At 41.4% G+C, this 24,757-nt stretch overlaps 1 protein-coding gene across 1 annotated transcript in view; it reads left to right on the top strand.

Annotated features, from left to right (window-relative positions):
- LOC136858529 (neural cell adhesion molecule 2) overlaps positions 1-24,757 on the top strand; it is a 491,718-nt gene that overhangs the window by 128,110 nt on the left and 338,851 nt on the right. Inside the window, exon 4 of the mRNA XM_068225657.1 lies at positions 20,843-21,046. Coding sequence (XP_068081758.1) covers positions 20,843-21,046 — 204 coding nt within the window. The remainder of the gene's footprint in view (positions 1-20,842; positions 21,047-24,757) is intronic.

Here is a 24,757-nt window from a genome sequence, read left to right as displayed (position 1 = left end):
GCTAGGAATGGGAAGGAAGCAGCCGTGGCCTTAATTAAGGTACAGCCCCAGCATTTGCCTGGTGTGAAAATGGGAAACCTCGGAAAATCATCTGCAGGGCTGCCGGCAGTGGGGTTCGAACCCACTATCTCCCGAATAGTGGATACTGGCCACACTTAAGCGACTGCAGGTATCGAGCTCGGTCACACACACACACACACACACACACACACACATCGAAAGTGACCAGCGCCTTCAGTTCATAGGTCACTGGACGTATCTTAAAATTGTATATGAACATATTTATCTACGTTCAGTTTTAACTGATAAGGGTGGCTGTGAATAGGAAAAATAAAAGGAGAATAGGACTTGGACGCTGTGTAATGGAAAAGTTAAAATTCTTCTTGCAGAGGAATATCTAGAAATACCAAAAACCGCTTGGTGTTTTCCATCTTCTTGTACGGTAGTGAAACCTGGACTATCAAAGCTAGAGAATATCAGCCTTTGAAATGTGATGTGGATGAATTATCCGACGAATACTATGGTCACGGAGAAGAACCAATGCGTCGATCAGGAATGTGAAGACGTCTATCTTTGCTATTCTGCTACAAGAATTACAGTTCCAGCTCCTCGGCCGCATCACAAGACGACAGGAGGCAACTTACAGAAGGTTGTGGTGCAGAGAACAATCCAAGAGGAGGAGCACCAACCAGATGGGTTAATCAGGTGGAGGAGGTCACCCAGATGCCTTTAAGGAAGAGTATACGAGAGAAAGAAAATCGAGATCAATGGAAGTAGAAAGTTAGGTCCAGAACAATGTCATACAACATGTACGAGGTCACGTTGCTCAGTCATGAACAAACCGATTAGAGAGGAAGAGAGATATAACTGAAAATACATTCGAAGGGTAAAAAAAGGAAATATTTTCCCAGCTATATCAAAGAGCAACCTGTTAAACGAGAATTCAAACAAGTAGAAATTAATGTTTACTTTAATTATTGCCTGCCGTTTTTAATTGCTCTTAAAATTGCTTATGTAATATCAATTGAAACTTGTTCATTTTAACCCAATACAATGACGTATAAGCGTCTATTGCGATACAGAGCAAACGAAGGACATCCTGTACTGAACACGTCAACATTTTAATTGTACCCCGTAATTTAATGTACATTAAACCATTACTGACTGATTTTCTAACATAAAGACCATAAAGTGATCAGTTCACACAGTCAGCGTAGAGAGTATGTCTCTAACTGGTCCACGTAGTGGACCCAAAGGGAAAGTTAAAGAGTTCGTTAAGTGCTAAATGTCTTGAGGACAGAACAGGGATTTGTCCAACTTTGATAAAGGCCTGCTAACATGGTTTCTGAAAAATCAGATGGCTTCCTGATGTTACAGTGTTTCGTAGCGTGTGAAGGGCATCATTAGAGACATTATCTACGTACATGGATATGATTAGTGGAAAGTTCCAAACAATAAAGTATAAACAGGTTTAGGATATAAATAGAGAATGGGTGGGATACAGGGATGCTCTAGTAGAAACAGCAAGGGAATGCTCAGGAATCACTGTGCGTAAAAATGGAAAAACGAACATCTTGGTGGAATGATGAAGCGAGGGTAGCTTGTAAATGTATAAAGAAGACGTACCAGAAATGGCTCCAAATAAGGACTGATGCAGACAAATATTAAAGAAACAAATGATAGCTGAATCCAAGAAAAGGTCATGGAAATATTTTGATAAAAAAAACTGGAAAGGCCAAATCAAGCGGTAGGGAAACCTTTCTAGATAGTAACCAATATTCTTAGAAAGGGAGGGAAAAGGAAATGAATAGTGTTTCGGTTTAATCAGGTCAACTTATTGCAGATACCAGGGCAAGCGGAAGGAATATTTTTAAAATCTTCTCAACGTAAAAGGTCGTCAGACTGAGTGGCTCAGATGGTTAAGGCGCTGGCCATCTGACCCCAACTTGGCAGATTCGATCCTGGCTCAGTCCGGTGGTATTTGAAGGTGCTCAAATACGTCAGCCTCGTGTCGGTAGATTTACTGGCACGTAAAAGAACTCCTGCGGGACTAAATTCCGGCACCTCGGCGTCTCCGAAAACCGTAAAAGAGTAGTTAGTGAGACGTAAAACAAATAACATTATTAACGTAAAAGGCCATCTTTCTGCTGACGTCACGGACATCTGATCTTATAGAGAAGAGGACTATGTTAGTCGCTTGAGGATGTGGAAAGGATGGCAACGAAATTATTAACTGGAGCTGCAAGAGAACAGGAAGGATTGCAACAACTATTGAAATATTTTACTGATCAGTATAGCTGTCAAGATGTCCACAGGCATTTTGGAACGGAGGGTGAGATCAGTGGTTGAGAGTAAGTTGGATGTAAACGATTACGGTTTCAGACCACGGAGGGGTAAGTGTACGTCAGTTACGGTAATTCAAAAATGCTACGAGAGGAATAGAGTGTTATGTTTCGTAGACCTAGAGAACGCATAAATTATGACCGTACCGATGGGGAAAATGGGAGGCTTACTGGGAGATTATGCTATTATGGATAGGTCATTAAAGGCTACCAAAGGCATTTATGTTGACAATTGGGCTGGATTGTGAATTCATGGAAGAATGATTTCATGTTTTAGGATATTTACAGGGGGTAGAAAAGGCTGTAATATTTCACCTTTGTTGCTCACAGTTTACACGGATCAGCTAGTGAACGATATAAAGTGACAGTGAGGGATTCCTTTAGGTGGACATATTGTAAGCAGTCTGGTCTATGGTTACGACTTGGTCTTATTGCAGATTGTGCTGAAAGCCTTAAATCTAATACCTTGGTGCAATGAGTATGATATGAAATTTAGCCTTCCCACGACTAAATTGATGTCAGTGGGGAAGAAACCTGACAGAACTGAACGTTACGTTAGGAATAAAAAACTGGAACAAGTAGATCATTTCAATAACCGGTATTTAGGATGTACATTCTCCCAGGATGGTAGTATAGTGAGTGAAACTGAATCCAGATGTAACAACGCTAGTGCGGTGAACTCATAGTTGAGATCGACAGTATTCTGTGAGAAAGAAGTCTGCTCCTGGATGAAACTATCTTTATACTGGTCTGTTTCCACACCAACTTTGCTTTACGGGAGTGAAAGATGGGTAGACTCAAGGAATCTTATTCATAAGTTAGAAGTGAGAGACATGGAAGTAGCGAGAATGATCGAATGGTACAAACCGGTGGGAAGAATGGGAAGAAGGTATTTCGAATGTGGAGATAAAGACTAAGTTAGGTGGTGGGATCATGTGAGGCGAATGGAGGAGGAAATGTTACCTAGGAGGATAACGGATTCGGTCATGGAGGTTAAGGGAACTATAGGGAACCCAAGACGATGATGGTTATACTCAATTGTTAATGATCTAAGGGTAAGGAATATGGAACTAAACGACAGAAATTATTTGAGTTTGGTTTGAGCCAGAAACGGTGGAAACATTGTTGAGGTATTGAACATTAAAGGGAAAATATCTTTGACGCTATATCCCTCATGAATCCTGGCCTACCAAGTGATCGCTGCTCAGTATGTAAGCCTGCAGATTACGATGAGATGCGTGGTCAGCTTGACAAATATTCTCAGCTGTTATGCTTCTATAGTGGGGCCACTGTGTGACCGTTATATATGCTCGTTGGAGATCAAGAATCTAAACTCCACTTTTAATGATGCTAAGGTTCTGGTATAGCAAGAACTGTTAGATACACTACCTTCCAGCTTTATTCACATCCATTGCAGGGTGTAAATAGAAAGTCATATCTCGCATGTCGCTTAGTGGTATAGAATAACTGTAATAATATATTATGTTAAAAATTAATAACATCAAAAATTAAAGGTGTAAATAGCTAAATGCAAAACAAAACCATGCCCATGCGTAGGCAATAAGAACGCAACGGAGTGATTTTCTCCTGTCGCGAGGAGTATGAGGATTGTTAGTTGGACTCGTGGCCTCTTGAGAAATAAAGTAGACATGAAACCGGGCCCCAGATGCTGGCCAGGAATCTGGCCCTGGGCCTTTTGGTTTGGGTAGGCACTCTACTCCTAAACCGTGGAGCTGTGGAACATGACTCTGGTTTAATCAGGTGTTAAGGTGACGTTCTCAAATTATCCACCACCGTTTTCATAATAATTGATTAATTTCTAGCTTCCAACGGGAATATTATGTCCCTGTATCAAGACTGATACAAACCCCCCATCACAATCGCTTTTGCTATCCACCTGCTAATCTGCAGCAGCAACTGAGCCGCGTTTGTTTTCACGGAAATACATCTAATTATAATGAATTAACCAAGCCTAAATGTCCTGATGAATTCACAGTCCATTGTAGGTCTCTCTATAGCGTTATCGGTCATCTGCGTTGTGATTGTTAATATCTGATTTACCTAGTATCAGCCACAATGTAAACAGGCAAATCCAATGATTTAGTTATGGACCCCACCCAAACTTTCAAACTGAACAGGTATTCATTTAAGCTCGCCGTTGTGTAATAGTATTATATTGATGGAGTAATTCGAAAATTATATGATCATATTGTCCGTAAAATAATGTGCAATTGCTTGTTAACTGCCACATACAAACATAATTCATGAATTAACCAACTATTAAAGCTTTGAGGTTATTAAATATGAGTCGTATTGGGTGGAGAACGAGCCACAAAATGAACTCTGAGAACTTTAGTCAATTTGGCACTTGATATCAGTAACGAATGTGTTCAGACTATTAAAATTAAGTCACCGAATACCTCCAGTGCGTTAAAATTCAGTTCACTGTTAGGTGGGATGCATTTCGGTCCAAACTTTGTTAATTCACAAGATAATAACAGTACATAACTACAAATGCGGATATTGATGTGTTGAATATCCAGTAAAATAGCCCATAAAATTCATTTCTGGTAAAATACTATTATTATTATTATTATTATTATTATTATTATTATTATTATTATTATTATTATTATTATTATTATTATTATTATGTCCGCCTGGTGGCCATGATCGTTAAGGCGTTGAAGTCTAAACGGTCTGACACCGAGGTTAGCCCGTTCGAGTCCTGTTGGTCGAAAACATTTCACCATCAGAATGTTGGCCGGTAGGGTAGAGGAGATGGTGGTATACAATTTCTAATCACTAGATTGCGTGCCAAAAGCCTGGATTAAATTCCAAACCTCTCCACAGTGCTCATATGGAGTGAGGGTATATGATGCTGTTGATGGTGATTCGTCTGTCGGATGGAAACGTTAAGCCTTGGTGCTATTCGAAAGGAGAAGCTACGTGCCGGCACCGGGTTTCAACCACTCCTTTCCTACTATCATACATCACGTCATTCATTTCATCTCATTAACTCATCTGGTGAAGTTGACGTCAGGAAGGGCATCTGGTTATAAAAACCCGCCACAACAGATTCATCTCACCTCACCTCATAGTCGACCTCGTGGATAAACGGGACAAGGGTTGGACAAACATTAATCAGTCACCACTGATATGCATTTAGGGCAGTGGCCCAGGTGGCAGATTCCCTATCTGTTATTTACCTAGTCTTTTCTTAAATAATTGCAAGGAGTTTGGAAATCTATTGAACATCTTCATATCTTCATATGTTTGTCTTTCCTACTTTTAAAAACAACACTCAAATTTATTTATTTATACATTTTTATTTATTTATATATTTACTTTATTTATTTATTTATTTATTTATTTATTTATTTATTTATTTATTTATTTATTTATTTATTTATTTATTTATTTAATTTGTTTAAATTCACATTATTCACAATTACAAAAGTTCAGTCTACATTTCAGTGAATCCCACATAAGCAAGCTTGTGCGCGGGCTTGTATACTGTACATTACTTACATTAAATACATTTTATCATAAAATCATAAAATCGCTTTTAATATAGTGTGGTATTTGGAAGGAGTTATGGAAGGTGAACATTTATTACACGATTCATATCTGTCTGAATAAGCCAGATACTCAGGCATTTTTTATTTTTTATTTTTAGTTTTGACCTTTTCCTTGTCTATATAAATAAAATCGTAACGACGATGTGTCTGCACATAGACTATTTTGGCGAAGTTTTCGCTCAGTTATCCGTTTCAGGTGTAATAATGGCCATCTGCACATATTTGACTTTGGTGTCTGTTTATCTGTTTGTCTGAGTTCTTATAACTTGAGAACTACTGGATATATTCCTACCAAACTTCATATACTTTAGAATCCACTTGAGCTTGGATAGTTTTATGGCCAATATTATTTCTAAATCCGTGAACTGACTGGGGATTTATACGAAACCGAAACCGTGATTTTGCACTCCCACAAAATACACACAAACAAACTTAATGGAGATATACCATCATTAATGGAAATCAATTTCTGAAACTTTTTCGCATGTGCATCATTTCGACGCGACGGTTAATAAGGGAGATACCGGGCGAGTTGGCCGTGTGCGTAGAGGCGCGCGGCTGTGAGCTTGCATCTGGGAGATCGTGGGTTCGAGCCCCACTGTCGGCAGCCCTGAAGGTGGTTTCCCGTTGTTCCCCATTTTCACACCAGGCAAATGCTGGGGCTGTACCTTAATTAAGGCCACGGCCGCTTCCTTCCAACTCCTAGGCCTTTTCCATCCCATCGTTGCCATAAGACCTATCTGTGTCGGTGCGACGTAAAGCAACTAGAATAAAATAAGGGAGATATTATTAAGTAACCGTTTTTCAGTCTAAGATCGAGCGGACTTAGCCCAAAAGCGGGTGCGTGTAAAGCATATTTCTCATAACTTCAAAACTACTAAAACTATTTTAATCAAACTTCATATTTAGCATCCCCCTGCTCAAATGTAGGTTTTAAGGTAGCATTTAAAATTCCTGGAGTGGACTGGGGATTGATAGGAAACCGAAACAGTGATTTTACTCTCCCGAAAAGTATAACAGACCAACGTGGATGTGAATCGACCAACCTTGACAGAAATCCACATCTAAAAATTTTGCTCATGTGCACTTTTTCAATTGGATGATCAAGAAGGGAGATATCATTAACTGGCGGTTTTACGCGCCAAGTCCAGTCGACATAGTCTAAAAGGTGTTGTACGTGGAGCGGGTTCCTTATCTGTATAAATAAAATCGTAACGACCGTTTGTCTGCACATTGACTATTTTGGAAAAAATTTCGTTCAATTATCCGTTTCAGGCGTAGTAGTGACCATCTGCATATATTTTGGTTTTGGTGTCTGTTTGTTAGTCAGAGTTCTTATAACTTGAAAACTACTGAATATATTTCTGTCAAACTTCATATTTAGAATCTACCTGTTCCTAGGTAGGTTTTAGGGCTAATATTGTTTCTAAATCCTTGAACTGATGGCGGTTTATACGAAAGCCAAACCGTGATTTTGCACTCGCACAAAATCTACAAAACCAAACTTAATGGAAATCTACCGACTGTCATGTTATATCAAGGTGGGTTACAGTGTTGAAGTAAAGAGCCGTTTTAGTCTTTTCGATAGAACAGATAATAAGGGAGGTTACCGTCAACGATTGGTTTCATGAGTCTTCAGCCACAGAGCGCTCCCGGTTTCAGATTATCAACAATATATAACTGATAAGTATGGAGAATTACGCAAAACTTCAGACCAGGAACTGTACCGTTCAATAAACTCTGTGAACATCCTCATTCTTCCTCCACTTTCTTCAGCTTTATCGTTCTTCACGTTAGACTACTACCACTTCCTTTTGTAGAAGAATGTAGTTTAACATTCCGTATTAAACGTTTGAATGGGGTAAGGTAAGGGTTATTCTGACCGAAGGTAGGTCCGAACCTCCGCAGAAGTGTGCCTGAGCCGGAGTTTAAGTGCGGTAGGGTGGCCAGTTCCTTTCCGCTCCTCCATTCCCTTACCCCCACCAACAGCGCGTGGTAACCCATCCAACTCCTGACCACGCCCAATGTTGCTTAACTTCGGAGATCTCACAGTATCCGGTGTTTCAACACGGCTACGGCCGTTGGCAAAACGTTTGAATACATGGATTGAAATTCGCATAAATTCATGAAGGAACCGTGAAATCTATTACCAATTCCCGTGCGAAAAACAGGTACATATGGTTGTATTTAATATTTCTGTGGGTAGAGTATTACATATGCGTGGTCGTAGATACGGTGCATGTCTCTGTCCAAGAAGTGTGTTTCGACTTGGGATTGGTAATGCAGATCATTTTAGTTATAGTCTAGTGCCTTGGCATGTACGTTTCTGGTCCTGGAATCTGTGTTAGTTCTATCCGACGTGTCTTGTCACAACTTTTGCGTATAATCTTCTTATGTTTAAAACCTGAGTTGATTTGAAAATTTGATCAGAAGGAAAGAAAAATTATTTCCCATGCGTAGATTTTAGTATCTCCCTATGGGTAATGGATAGAAGAATTATATACTTGTGCAGCTTTCTACTGCATCCTATAATTCATATCGCAATACGGAATTGAAAAGTGCATAATGGATATTTGCTTATTCGTCTACTAATGTCATTTCATGCCATCTCTCCACTGACAGCTCAGAACATACACTTTGTCGAGCAGGGGTGAGAAGGAGTGATTTTTTTTTAATGACTGAGATTATGGATGTATGTGTGTATATTCCAGCATAGCTCCCAACCAAACTTGCACGTGTGAATTACTATCTGCAGAAAAATACTGTGGGGATAAGATAACCATAGAACCCCTACGGTTGAGGGTTGTGCTACTGGCTTTACGTCGCACCGACACAGATGGGTCTTATGGCGACGATGGAATAGGAAAGGCCTAGGAGTTGGAAGGAAGTGGCCGTGGTCTTAATTAAGGTACAGCCCTAGCATTTGCCTGCTGTGAAAATGGGAAACCACGGAAAATCATCTTCAGGGCTGCCGACAGTGGGATTCGAACCCACTATCTCCCAGATGCAAGCTCACAGCCGCGCGGCTCTATTCGCACGGCCAACTCACCCGGTTGAGGGTTGTGAAGGAGTGACGTGTAAAACAACCAGTATTAGTGAATAATCCAAACTTTTCGGGGTCACTGAGATTGTGACACTCTGGTTGCCATTTTAAGTCCCAATTCAGCCTCCATCGCCATTGGTATCAGAAGGAGTGAAAAAGAAAATGTCCAAAATGATCGAGATTGGTGTTGAATCCACTGTTTTCGGGTTCGTTAAGCTGATTAGGGACAGTTGAAATTGTTAGGACATATCTATAGCGCACGACAGTTATTACTTGATTTTGTTCAAGGTCTCTCGTGTGAACTGATTTGCGAACTGTTTTATAATCAATAATTATAAATTAATTTTATCATATTCGTCAGATCTTCAGGTTTCCGCGTTTGACTTTTGTATAGGTATTTTAAGGGTGAAAGTATTTCGTTTATCATTCTATGTGATCATTGTACTTCGACAGGACACAGAAATACACGCAATGTTTGGAATGAATACCCTGAAGTATTATGAAATATGACGTGAACTTATTAATTTAATGGCGTGTGGCGATCGGAGATCCCCGATACAGGTATTTCGTATTGACGCCCAATAGGTGACCTGCGCGAATGTGAGGATGGGACTGTACCTAAGATGAATTCTAAAATTGAAGATAGCACAGACCTCCAGACCCAGCCTGAGGAATTAACCAATAAAAGTTAAAATTCAATGATCCGGTCGAGAATCGAGCCCGAGACCCTTTGAACCAACGGCCAGCATGATTATCGTTTAACCACGGAGCCGGACATGACGTGAACTGAAAAGGACCTTGACTCAGCGGTCCAAAAGCTACCTGGGTTCTCACTAGTTCCACCAGTTGTTATAGGAACATCAAGCACAAGGGTCACTTAAAATGTGTCCTTAGGAAACGAAAATTGGGGTAATTTCCCATTGCTTTGCTTACCGAACCACATGGTGTTACAGCACATCCATCTGCCAAGCCCTCTGAGATGCAAACGACAACAACCCTACAAGAAACACATTCATCACGGGGATTAGACTGACTGTATAATGCATAGTACTTCTAGTGTTGCTCATACTTCAGTCACATTCATATCGTTGTTCCCATGCCAAAAGCGCGAATGTGACAACGCTCTTCCTATCCACCATTTCCTTTAAGTCTGGTAACACCTCCCAGTCACATATTGATATGCAGTCCATCAGAATAAACTTTGTTGAGTTAATTTTCCTATACAGGCGTGGAAGCAAGCACCTTCCCCTCCACGTGTGTTTCGTTAACGCTAGACATCCCGTACTTCGCTGTCTCCACCTCCCCTCACTCTTCAGATGTGTGCATGTGTTACGCTTCTAATGGAGGTAACCAGTGAGAGAGAGTTTGCAAGCAGGTACTGGGCGGTTCTGAGGGCTGTACTGATTTCTTGCTTGAAATTAATATTTCTGGCCACGACTTTTAAATGAACACTAGTATACAAACTCACACACCACCTCTACTCATGGGGCGTAAAATACATCCTTGGTATCTCCCTCTCAATGGTCTTGAGAGCGTGCGTGTTGACAAAGGGCTCCTAACCAGTTCCTGTACCACCTCCGCTGGTCAAATCTTTCACCGTTGGTCTGATTGCGAGGAAAATGAACCTTACTGTACCGTACTGCAGGAATGTATATTTGCATGACATATTTACCGGCTTCTAGAGTACGATATACATTGAAGATTGATTTTCTTTTACACATGAGCATAGGGAAATGAACTCAACGAAAATTGTTCTGATGGACTCTATATCAATATGTGGCTGGGAGGCGTGACCAGTCTTAAGGGAAATAATGGATAGGAAGAGCATTGTCACATTCGTGGTTTTGACATAGGAGCGACGATATTTCCCAGATATGAGGCTGACTCAGGTCAATGAATAAAACAAATTCATTCTAAGCCATACCAACTTCAGATTTCATGCTCATTTTGGATTTGGTCTCCCGATTTAAGACTGTATAATTTTCTTGACATCGAGTGACTTTTGAGTTGAATATACGAACGCAGGATTGACTGAGAATGGAATCTCGGCCTTCCAGATGGAAGGATCACAAATAAACCAGAGTGCTAAAACGCCACATAACTCTCCTTATCCCACTCCACACACTAGGAGAAATGGTGAACGGGAAGTTCTAAATATCAACAGAGATAGATTTGGGTTGTGAATGAAGAGTTCTCTACCCGAAGGCTGACTCATTTCTCAACTGTTTCATCATCGGCTGTCATTGAAAGTTCAGGCGTCATTAACGAGTTCTGCTAGTGAAATACGAAGTTAATTGAAAAGACTACAAAATCGAACTCGAGAGGAAGGCAGAGCTAGACGATAATGATGAACACGACATCAAATGTTTGAATTATGTCGTACCAAGAAGAAATTGTCTGAGTTCTTGTTAAAGCAGAGGATCATGGAGGCACAAGTCGACAATTCACGGACTTGCTGTCAGAACACACGACAAGGCATGAAGAGATATTATGTACAGAACAAAAATGGTCAACCGGACGCCAGTGGGATCCGAACCCACAACCTCCCGCTTTCACGTCGGTTACTTAACATCTTTTCAACACGTACTAAATGTACGTAACACGACCTAATAGGTTGAAAATCGGTTTCGATTACAATGCGGTCGTGGAAATTCAATATCCATCAAAACAGGTAAGGTCTAAGCGTAGATTTTGGCCAACCCTGAGGATGAAGGAGAATCAAGAGAGGCAACGTCACGTGAGTTTATCATCCAGAAGGTGTGACTTGTATCATCACGCACTCAATGGTCATTCCCAACTCCATTTTCTCGGGAAGTGATCAAGATGTTTTTATCGGTAAACATTCCAGCTATACTGGCTTCTTCTAATGAAAGAAAACAATTAACTGTAATTTAATTGCGAAGAAATGTGCGCTAGTAATCCCGCCCCAGTGCATACGGCATTTAAGTGTTTGATCAGCGCTGACAGTTACTCCATAGGAACGGGTTTCCAAACACCCTTGCGTCTCTGATGGTCATAATTATTTAATGCCAGGTTATTTTTACATCGGTAGTTGGGGATAAAATATTATTGTTATTATTATTATTATTATTATTATTATTATTATTATTATTATTATTATTATTATTATTATTATTATTATTATTATTATTATTATTATTATTATTATTATACACCCCATGGGAAATTCCCTCAGCAGTTATTTAAATTCAACGGATTTATAAGGGTGGAAAAGCTGGAATGGTTTTATAACTTGCCACATGTCTGTTCGTGAAAAGAAAAGGAAAGAAAAAACTGACTTACTTAGCACGTTTTCTCCTGTGAATAACTTCTGGACCTTTAATGTATTTTCGGCAATATAGAATAGCACAAAGCACCTCAATACATTTCCATAAGTATGTTAAGAAAAAAGCATGATATAATATTTCAGCAAAAGGGTAGGCCCTAGGTCTTTAAATGAGACGGTTACCTTCTTTCATCTTTATATCTGGCGTTCAAATATGATATCCATGCATATTTTAGTGTAAAATATATTAATTCTTTTGTGACGGTGCTTGCACGAGTATTAAAGTAGTTTAATTTCATATGGTCTATATTGACGAAAATAATGGGCACTCCTTATAATGGTCGAGTGCGGTGTCATTTGATAAGAAAGTCATAGTCGAGACCTCTAACATTTTTGCCCGCCTTCGCATACAAGAATTACAAAGAATGGAGAATTTGACCCTCAGTGAGTTGACGTACACAGTACTGTACGTCTGTTACCTTCAAAACGTCGTGTGGTTCCTCCCCTCATTCCTCTCTCTAGCGCATCTTCATAGCCAGCGGGACGTGCCTGCAGGCGGGGAAGCAAGCACCTTCCCCTCCACGTGTGTTTCGTTCATGCTAGATATCGCGTACTTCGCTGTCTCCACCTCCCCTCACTCTTCAGATGTGTGCATGTGTTACGCTTCTAATGGATGTAACCAGTGAGAGAGAGTTTTCAAGCAGGTACTGGGCGGTTCTGAGGGCTGTACTGATTTCTTGCTTGAAATTAATATTTCTGGCCACGACTTTTAAATGAACACCAGTGTACAAACTCACACCCCACCCCTACTCATGGGGCGTAAAATACATCCTTGGTATCTCCCTCTCAATGGACTTGAGAGCGTGCGTGTTGACAAAGGGCTCCTAACCAGCTCCTGTACCACCTCCGCTAGTCAAATCTTCACCCTCCTGACTCCGATGGTCTGCTTGCGAGTTAATTTACCATTAATCCTCGTAGGATCGGATCTTCTGATGCGAGTTAAGAAGGAATGGTTGCCAAGATGAAATTCCACTTACAACAATAATCACCGTCACCAGCGCCAACAGTATGCCTATGATAAGTAGTCTGCTTACATATCTATGTAAATATTTCTATATTTTCTAGATGTTTTCGTTCTGGAATAAATGATAAACTACAGAAAAGGATTTAAAATATTCCGTAGGTAAATGTCTTTCCTACATGTCTTCAGCTCTGGTGAACTCCTACCAGAGAAGACAACCAGATATGAAGACAGGCAAATACGATCGTAGAATACAAGATATTAATCTAGTAGGAAATGAGAATACATGGGGTAAAATTGAAAGTGAGGGGCGAAGTGTGAACAAGTGTCTGAGTCTGCTGACAGACAGCAGACAGCGCAGCTCCGTGCCTGGCGCCTTACATTTCCTGGGTTATTAAAAAGGAAGCCCAAGTGTCAGGATTATTAAATCGGCCGTCAGAGAGCGATAATTGGCTAGCTTGTAAGCCAGCACGCTACCAGTCTCCACCGTGGTTTTGTTATTGTTTCTGAACATCTACTCTCTTCATTTCTACTAAGTCTACAATACGTTATTCGGGAATTAGGTTATACTAAATTGTTTGATGATTAGGAGGGTTTTATGGCAATGTTCCAACACCCCGATTGGGGCTGTTTTTCTCCAGGTGCACAAAGGTTTGTGAAATAATAGTCAATGTTAGAATTACATATTTTGAGGTAAAAGGTATCATTTCTTCAGGGTTTTCTTCATAGGATTTCTGTCCGAAAATAGTTTTTCTGCCATCTAATCGAGTCACAAACTAATTATGCATATAAATCGTACGTTGGGTATGAATAAATACTCGTACATTGATTTCAGAAGAGTCATATGTTATTGTATAGTAGCAGAGTTGGATACACTAAAATAAGAGGGAACTACAAATTTGTATAGATTCCTAACTTTTTGAACCGGAAAGGTACTAAAGTGAACAAAATTTCAGTGCGACATGATGGCAAAGCCATCTTCTTGAAGGAGTGGAAGGTAAAGGCTTCCACTATCCGTAACTTCGACACATAGTGAGATAGAGTCGTTAGCCCCGTTTCCGACCGCCTTTGCTCCAATAAATTAACCTGGTACTCATTTATTGGAGCAGGCTGAGTGAACCTCAGGGCCATGTGCCGCTCTAGAAGTGGAAATCTCGCTTCTTAAATTTTTCGAATTCCTGCCGAGGTACCGAACCCAAGGCTGTCCGGCTAAATCAAGCATGTCATTACCGTCGCTTGCCACATGATCATACTGAGATCCGCTGTGGGTGGGGGCGGTAGAATAACATCCACGGTAGGCTATCCTCTGCATGTCGCAAGGGGCTGCTAAAAGGGGCCCCAGGAACTCCTAACTTGGCAGTGTGTTGGCCTGTTGAGCTACTGCCCGGGTACTCGTGTGAGGATTCTCCTGAAAAGTGTCCAAATTCATCTCAGCAGTTTCACCGGACGTAACTGGTGCCTCTCTAACAGGGCCAGTTGGGAAAGTGACGAAGTTGTACGCAAACGCCGCTCCACCCACCTAAACATCACAACATACTCATACATAGCGAAGAAATGACCAGGACTGCTAGGCTACACCAAGTGTCAGGCCACTACACAGTCAACATGCAAGCTATTGGTAGAATGTGGCACGAATGGCCAAGTTTAAAATATCAATAAAAATACTCATCGTTCGTGGGATTCAAACCCACCTACCAACGCAACATGCGTCAACACGTCTGTGGTTAGTCCACTACACCACGGTGACAGCTGCCTGTAGTTTATCAGAAAGCTTACTTAGTGTAAAACTACGTTCCGCGTCACAAACTCGCACACGTTTTCTATCAGTATGCCATCGCTTTTAGCGATAATTTCATAACTAATCGAAAGTTTATAATTGGCACTTACATTTGACATAACGGTATGACGGATTGATGTATTGTATAAATACGTGTCGCATACATGATTTTGCAAAAGTCGTGCAGTGATGACGCAGTCAGTACTGTAAAGGCGACTGTAGCTTGGTGTACGGCGAAGGAAAATCGGCCATCAGCCCACTGACGTTCGGTGGGATGTCTGAAAGCAGAAACGTCAGGCGCCAGCGGACTCACCCGGTATTCTGCGCGGATTGATAACTAAATGTATTTCTCATTGTTGATGGGAATTACGTCATGTCTGATTATATGTTAGGCAATAGCAACTAGTAGCTAGTCCAGCAATGGAGGATAGAAGTAAATGTACTTCAGGGGGCGGCGTGGTGAGTCCCTGGACATCGCAATGGACACGTCTGTCCTCTAAAGGGAATCATCATCATTATCATCCGTTTACCCTCCAGGTTCGGTTTTTCCCTCGGACTCAGCGAGGGATCTCACCTCTACCGCCTCGAGGGCAGTGTCCTGGAGCTTCAGACTCTTGGTCGGGGGATACAACTGGGGAGTATGACCAGTACCTCGCCCAGGCGGCCTCACCTGCTATGGTGAACAGGGGCCTTGTAGGGGGATGGGAAGAGTGGAAGGGATAGACAAGGAAAAGGGAAGGAAGCGACCGTGGCCTTAAGTTAGGTACCATCCCGGCATTCGCCTGGAGGTGAAGTGGAAAACCACGGAAAACCACTTCGAGGATGGCTGAGGTGGGTATCGAACCCACCTCTACTCAGTTGACCTCCCGAGGCTGAGTGGACCCCGTTCCAGCCCTCGTACCACTTTTCAAATTTCGTGGCAGAGCCGGGAATCGAACCCGGACCTTCGGGGGCGGCAGCTAATCACGCTAACCACTACACCACAGAGGCGGTCTAAAGGGAATTCCAAATAAAATTTGCAAATTTTCTACCTCCTATTCATGCTATAAAGCTTGCGTGAATAGGACTGAAATTCTACCAAATGTATGGGTTTAGACTTCCTGTCCGTTGAATATCAAGCTATTTGCTCTAACTACTTGAGCAACCGAGCTACTGCTTCTCTTGTCTTCCCTGCTGTTATTCTTACACAGGATTAGTTCGATAAATTGTGAATATTACCTTGCGAGTTCACTGTGACGTTAGATTCAGAAATATGGCCATACGTAAATAAACCAACTAATCTGCACATCTTCGTTTTCTACCGCTTTTCACACACTTTTGAGGTCGTGGATGCGAACTGTGTCCACCTCTGTGGTGTAGTGGTTAGTGTGATTAGCTGCCACCCCTGGAGACGTGGGTTTGATTCCCGGCTCTGCCACGAAATTTGAAAAGAAGTACGGGGGCTGGAACGGGGTCCACTCAGCCTCGGGAGGTCAACTTAGTAGAGGTGGGTACGATTCCCACCTCAGCCATCCTGGAAGTGGTTTTCCGTGGTTTCCCACTTCTCCTCCTGGCAAATGCCGGGATGGTACCTAACTTAAGGCCACGGCTGCTTCCTTCCCTCTTCCTTGCCCATCCTTTCCAATCTTCACATCCCCCACCAAGGCCCCTGTTCAGCATAGCAGGTGAGGCCGCCTGGGCGAGGTACTGGTCATTCTCCCCATTGTATCCCCCGATCAAATATCTCACCCTCCAGGACACTGCCCTTGGGGCGGTAGAGGTGGGATTCCTTGCTTAGTCCGAGGGAAAAACCAACCCTGGAGGGTAAACAGATTAAGAAAGAAAGGATGCGAACTGTGTCGCACATGTGGATTTGGCACTATTTTATATCCAGATACCCTTCCTGACGCCAACTCTACGTGGAGGTGAGCAATCAATATTGCGTCTTTCTGTGGTGGTTGATAGTGTGGTGTGTTGTCTGAATATGAAGACGAGAGTGTTAGGACAAGCACGAACACCTAGTCTTCGAGACAGAAGAATGACACAGATACGATTAAAATTTCCGACTGACTGAGAATCGAACGCGGAACCCTCTGAAACGAGGGCTCCAATGCTGACCATTAACCCAAGGGATCGAACTACTGGATAATCTATACCGTACTAATAAACAGAAATCAAAGTGTAGTGATGAATAAAGATACATACAAAAAATGAAAATAGACATAAATTACTCAGGCACTTCAGCCACCCTTGGTACTAGATACAACATGCCGAATTTTTTTTAAAAATAAGCTAGGGTGGGTTTCGAGGGTTTTTGAAATGGGGTATCTTAAACAAAAGGTAGGCTTAAGCACTTCTTCACCCAGTGGAAAATATATTTATTCAAGTTATAAGGATACATTGACGTAGGAACGAAATGAGTGTAACAAATATACAAACTTGAAACAAATAAATAAACGAACGAACGAACGAACAAACAAACAAACTAACTAACTTCATAGTGCTACAACTCTGATGTACAAGTGACCGTTACTCAGCTCGGAGGCCTACAGGTTACGAGATGATGTGTGATCAGTTCGATGAATTCTCTCGGCCGTTGTTCTTGGCTTTCTAGACCAGGACCACTATTTTACCTTCTAGTAGCTACTCAGTTGTTCTCATAGGCGGGGTGGACCTCGAACTAGTCCTCAGAACCAGGTAAATATCTCTGACCTGGTTGAGAACCGAACCCGGGGTCTACCAGTAAGAGGTCGGCTCACTACCACTAGACGTTTGGGGCGACGTTGACACTTGAAGTAATGCAAATATTAAATAAATCAACAAAGCAAAAGGCAAAAGTCACCTCCGTAAAGGCCATGAAGGCCCTTGTAAGTTTGGAAGGTTAAGTCTACCAGTATCCGTAACCTCGCACTTGATGGGGTAGGGTGGTTAGCTCGATCTCCTGACAGCGAAAGTAACCCACGTCCTTCCAGGTGAACCGAGCACGCCTTTACAGCTTCGGTCAGACAGGCCCTTAAATGAAATGAAATGAAATGAAATGAAATGGCGTATGGTTTATAGTGCCTGGAGTGTCCGAGGACATGTTCGGCTTACCAGGTGCAGGTCTTCTGATTTGACTCCCGTAGGCGACCTGCGCGTCGCGATGAGGATGAAATGATGAAGACGACACGAACACCCAGCCCCCATGCGAGCGAAATTAACCAATGATTGTTAAAAATTTCCGGCCCTGCCGGGAATCCAACCCGGAACCCCTGTGACCAAAGGCCAGCACGCTAACCATTTAGCCATGGAGCCGGACAGCCCCTTACATAACTCAATAGGAAAGTAATACTTTATATACATGTCTCAATACATGCATTTTGACTCTTTAATTTGAAGAAAGCGATCGACCTGGTTCATCTGTTTATTAAAATTATTGAGTTACACGGACCGTTCCATTCAAAATATGCGTTTTTGCTCGACATACTATAATACGCTAATTGCATGGGACGTAACTATATCTTAATAACAAACATTTAAGTACTGTTGTTATTCCAACTATAGATTCCCAAATAACAATGTCCAATATTATCAAAAAAGGCTTTCACGGCCGCAGATCTTATAATCACAGCAATAGAACCAGCTTTTGGGTGGTTAGGCCGTGTGCATTATGCAGAGTTTCGTCCAGACGTGCCATTTGGACTCATCAGCTGGAATGGCACGCCCCTCCAGGACAAATTTTTTTTTTTTTTTTTTTTTTGATATTGTATCTCCAATGGGGGAGCATTTTTGAAATGGAGAAATCATTTCTCCTTTAGCAGGTTAGCAAACTTGATTTGCTAACACGGCGGGGCCACACAGTTTGGTCTGCCACTGCTAAGCAGAGTCCTGGAGGGGCGTGCCATTCCAGCTGATGAGTCCAAATGGCACGTCTGGACGAAACTCTGCATAATGCACACGGCCTAACCACCCAAAAGCTGGTTCTATTGCTGTGATTATAATGTCCAATATTGATTAGTATCGCACGCGGATCAATCCTCAAGCCTTGAAACAAGCCGAACGGTCACAGTTTCATTATCAATAAAGTAACGAGGTAATATACAGTATATTGCAAAAGCTCATTTACTTATGGTAGAACAAAAACAGTCATATGCATCTTACTTTTAATGGTTATTAAGACGCTTGCATTAAAATTATAAAACTTGCTCATGGTCGTTTCCTAAACATGCTTTGAGGTTTAAATCTCCAAACCACAGCGCTGTTCCGTGCATACCGTCTGTTGAACTAGTCTGGAACACCTATCTTCAATATATATATCATGCCTGCCATCAGTCAGAATGGTCGAGTATAAGCTAAAAGGTCACTGTTTCATTATCAATAAAGTTAAAAGTAAGATATATCGTAAAAGCTCAAAACTTAAGACATTTAATTATGGTCGAACACTAACAGTCATATGCATCTTACCAACGGTAATTAAGACGCTTATATGAAAATTATGGATCTTCCTTACATTCGTTTCGTAAACATACTCGAGTCTCAATAAATGCCACTACTACCGAGCTCGATAGCTGCAGTCGCTTAAGTGCGGTCAGTATCCAGTATTCGGGAGATAGTAGGTTCGAACCCCACTGTCGGCAGCCCTGAAAATGGTTTTCCGTGGTTTCCCATTTTCACACCAGGCAAATGCTGGGGCTGTACCTTAATTAAGGCCACGGCCGCTTCCTTCCCACTCCTAGCCCTTCCCTGTCCCATCGTCGCCATAAGACCTATCTGTGTCGGTGCGACGTAAAGCAACCAGCAAAAAAAAAAAAAAAAAAAAAAATGCCACTATACATGGTTGCATAATTATTATCGTTGGATTTTTCTTAAACTTTATTGTGATTCGTCACCTCCATTATGCAGTCCCCAACCCCACACTCACCTCTGTATGCTGACGATGTCCTGTTGACTTCAAGATTAGATTCAAAAGGTAGTTCAGAAGTGAAATGAAAGTGATAGCAAATTGACTTCGACTAAATACCGAGAAAACTGAGTACATGGAGTGCGGTCCACAGACGGACAGAACAATCCAGACAGTGTGACATTATTCCAGACACTCGTACAGGAGAAATTACGGCCTGGATGTGGTGGCGACAAACTACTGGTGTTATATGCAATCATCGGATGCCAACCCGTCTGAAGTCCAAGGTTTACATGACTGTTGCTCACCCACTCGCTTTGTATGGCCCTGAATGCTGGCCAGCAACATTCAAGCACGAACAAGCACTTCATGTAATGGAGGTGCGCACGTTTCGCAGGTCACTTGGCATGACCCGGCTAAATCATATAACCAACATAGAAATCCGCAAAATCATGGGAGTTGACCAGATTGTAAACAAGATGCGTGAGATCCGACTTTGGTGGCATGGCCAAGTAGTGCGTAGAGAAGGCCTGTCTGTTACATGCGCTATATTCATCTTGTTACAAACGATGCACTTAATAACACCTTGGAGACCTTGCGAAACAGCGTATGCTGCTCCATTGCAGGACAAACATTTTTTTTCTCTTTACAGCAGAGATTCGCCCAGTATTATGCAATTTTACAACACCAGATATCGATAGTTCAATAAATAATCGAATTAACTTCTGTTACGCAGGACGGTATACTTATGTTGTAGCCTTTGAATCCGTATCTATTTTTTTAATTTTCCTGGTGTCTTTATCAGTGTAACTTGCACTAAACCACTGATTACAATTCCATCTTTTTTTTTCACTAAGTCCTACCATTACAATCGTTTACTGCCACATTTCCCACTGAACGGCCAATGTTTACACGAGATGTATTATCATTCCAGGAAAGCCTGAACCTACCGTCCGCTGGCTCGTCAACGGAGTGCTGGTAGACGACGAGTACGAACACAACGCTGGAGATGTCATCGAGAACAGACTGGTGTGGCCCTCGGTCAGTCGTACAGACCTCAACTCTGTCTTCAGCTGTCAGGCTATCAACACTGTGCTGACCGAGCCACGGGAGACATCGCTAGTGCTCGATCTACACCGTAAGTCATCCTTTCTTCCTTCCTTCTCAGCGTTATTTTATATTATACATGGTTATGTATTTTTAATATTGAAGTTTTGGCGGTTGTGATAAAGCGTGGGAAGTTAATATTTGGCAGTAAAGTTGAAAATGGAAAAGGTTGAAAAGGAAATATTCTCACCCTGGAGAGGTACGACGGGACAGCCTCAATTCAAGGAAAAGCGGGCAGAAGGCGAGGTCAACACATTCCGTGCTATAGAGCGTTCCAACCTTAAATTGCAGTACAGCGTAAATGGAGCGCGCTGTTGCGAAATCGACTCGTGAAGATAACGCTCGAGTGTGACTCAAACAGTGCGTCACAGTTCCACATTTTTCGTTTGTAATTTTGTAATTTTAAGTTCATTCATTCATAAATTGATATTTGTAGCATGGTAAATACAACATACCTTAATCACTGTCGTTGCTCTCAGATAATGGACGTACACCTTCTATCATTACTGCAAGGCCTGATGTTCCCGCTTTGGATGTACTGGGTTCGGGAGATGAACTTGAGGATGATCCGGAAGATGAAGAAAGTCTTATTAAAAACTGTTCATCGTCGACATCGTCCTGTAATTCGTCTGCTTTCCACAAATCTCCTTCATTTTTCTTTACTTCGTTCACGTAATTTGCCCAATTGTCCACTGTAATGTTATTATATGCAGCGGTTATTAAATTTTCCATATCATTTTTCTAGACTGATACGTTATGATACCGGATGTAGTTTTTCACCTGGGACCACACCATCTCAATAGGGTTTATCTCGCAGTGATAAGGCGGGAGACGTAGAACCTGCCGACCTGCCGCTTTTGCCATTTCATCTACTCTCTGCTTATCATACAGAGCCCTATGCTGAGAAGCGACGTGCAACAATTCTCGCTTGAGCATCCCGCCCTCAAAAGATATTTGCTTTTTACGTAACCACTGTACGATGTCATCCTTTCGCCAAGAAGCCACCGACAAAAGTTCCAACTTACGGGAATGATAAGCGGCATAATCCAGCACGATCACGGCACCTTCGGGAGTGTTCGGCAACAGTTGTTCCGAAAACCACTTCTCGTAAATTTCACCAGTCATTTCCTCGTGGGCGCCCGCCGTGTTTTTATGGCATAAAAATGTTAGTTCAGCATTTGGAACAAAACCATGTTCATTACCCGCGTGGACTAAGGCGAATCGCGGTCCTCGGCTTTTCGGTGGCCTAAGTCCCGAACTCACTCCTTCAATGGCGGCCTGCCGTGCACTTTTCACTGTCGTATCCTTCCATTCTTTTGTCACTGTCTGCCCAATATTTACCAACGATTCATCTGTGTAAATGATAGCTTTATTGTGTGCCCTCAAACGTGTTATCTCCCTGAGATATCTGTGCCTCCAATTAATAATTTCATCGGTTTCAATGAAAGCCGCTTTATTACCCCGTCTTAAATATCGGAAGCCTATATCATGTAAGAAGCGATACAACGTAGTTTCTGAAAATCGTGGCAAAGAATCTTCTCCATTTACCCGACTCAATATCACGTTCAATGTCGGTGGTATGTTAGCAAATAAAAGAGAGTGAACCATCCGACGCACTCCACTTTGCACAATTTCATCATATTTAATTTTCCTTGCATTTTTCTGCCGTCCTTCTCTGTTTTTGGTTTTTTTTCCTTTCCCCTGAGTTTACCTACGGAACGTTTCTTTTTAATTTGACGATCGATCCATTGTACATCCTTCTGCACTTTTTCTTCGAACTAAGAACCTCCCGCACGAGCACAAGCACGAACTCACAACTTAACAGACTACACAAACACAACAAACACAATCCACTTGTCCTCAAGAACTATACATTTATCACTGACCTTTACTTAATAAATCTTATAACACTGATTAAATGAACACCACTGCACACGGCTGTCAGTATATTTAAATGCTCAATGTTTGGGAGATCATTACTGGCCAGCCATCTGAGTCACTCGTGAAACGTAAACAAACGAGACGTTCTCCCTGTCATAAATTAAGAGATAAAGAGGTAAGGACTTGAGGTATGATTTAAAAATAACTTCCTATCCGAAGACCGTTTGATTCGCTTTAGCCACACCATGATCCTTCTGTACTTTTTCTTCGAACTAAGATCCCCACGCACGAGCACGAACTCCCGAACCACACAAACGAAATACACTTGCCCTCAAGAATTGTACATATGTAACTAATATGTATTTAATCACTATTATACACACTACTGACGAAATGAGCACTGTACTGCACTGCATGCGACTGTCTGGAAATGTTGAAAGCGCATATTTGGGTGATCACAACCAGTACTTCAACCAGCCAGACAGACAGCCAGCCGAGTCAGGCGCGAAACCAAAATTCAAGAAGACATTCTTCCTGTCACAAATTAAGAACTAAGCAAGATAAAAACTTCGGGATTGTTTTAAAAAATAACTTCCATATATGAAGTCCATTTGCCTCGCTTTGACCCCCCCCCCATGCAAATTCAATAGGAAAGACGCTGGCCAGCGACTGACTTTTTCGTGTCTTCACATAAAAATCCCTGAACATGACTGAAAATAAACGCATAAACTGCATTTTGTTATCACTTAAATTTAAAAATAAACCTTTCTACATCGAGCTGAAATGTTTCTTTACCAACAGTGAAAAAATTAGGAAAATCATGAATATAAAATAGGAGTTATGACATGATAAGTTCTATGCAATGAAGATTTTGCATTTGGCGTAACTTTCCATTATATTACCATTTTCACACTAAATTATTATTTTTTACATTTTTTTGTTAACGGCATCATATGCGCCTTAAAATTCTGTACATAACACGATATTCACCCATTTTAACCGATAACATTCTAATTTACGGATATTTGGCAAACCCGCTGCATTAGAGTAGGACAGCGCTACCCGCTAAACATGGGAGAAGGAAAGAGACGGAATTATCCCATTACTGCTGTACTGCAATTTAAGGTTGGAACGCTCTATAGCGATCAGGCATCAAGACAGTTGTTTATTAGAGTGGGGCAGCAGCGGATAGGTGTAACTATAGTGTGTCGTCGGCTTGTTTATTATAATACGAAAGGATACGATCAAGTGCTAAATTATATTACTTCACCATTCTCAGTTTTCTTTGCCTTAGAATGCTAAGGAAAAAAAACAAAGTAGCTAGTATAGTTGCAAAATTAGAAGTTGGGTAATTACTAAGTTTAATAATAGGGAAGGATATTGATTTATTAATGACTAATACATTTGATTATTTATAAAAAATGTTCAATGTGTTTTAAATATAATATTGGTTTAATAACTGCTAGAAGACAGTTTCGATGTTTTGGATGAAGATGAAATTTTGCTATCTTGACCATATCAAAAGTACTTCGTTTGGAATCAATTAGTTTTATATGCCTCTAATGTACCGTTCGTTTATTTCAAAAGTTCAAAAGTTCTCATCTTGAATATTGTTATGGTTCTTATTTTAGATTTCCTGGTTCTTATTGAGGACAAAACCGTCAATTTAGTTTACGAGGTGAAGTTCAAAACTACGCCTGATTGAATTTTATGTACTACCCGTAAATTGACGTTTAACCGAAATGCCAAAACACGGTCCATTATATTGAAGTTGGTAAGTTTAGAAATGAACGCACGGAATACTAAATGTTAACGTTCGTTCAAAGTTTATTCGCTGAAGTACGAACAACAATCATCACAA

This window comes from Anabrus simplex, chromosome 1, assembly GCF_040414725.1.
Source record: "Anabrus simplex isolate iqAnaSimp1 chromosome 1, ASM4041472v1, whole genome shotgun sequence".
Classification (NCBI taxonomy): Eukaryota; Metazoa; Arthropoda; class Insecta; order Orthoptera; family Tettigoniidae; genus Anabrus; species Anabrus simplex.
This window is presented reverse-complemented; position numbering and strand designations above follow the sequence as displayed.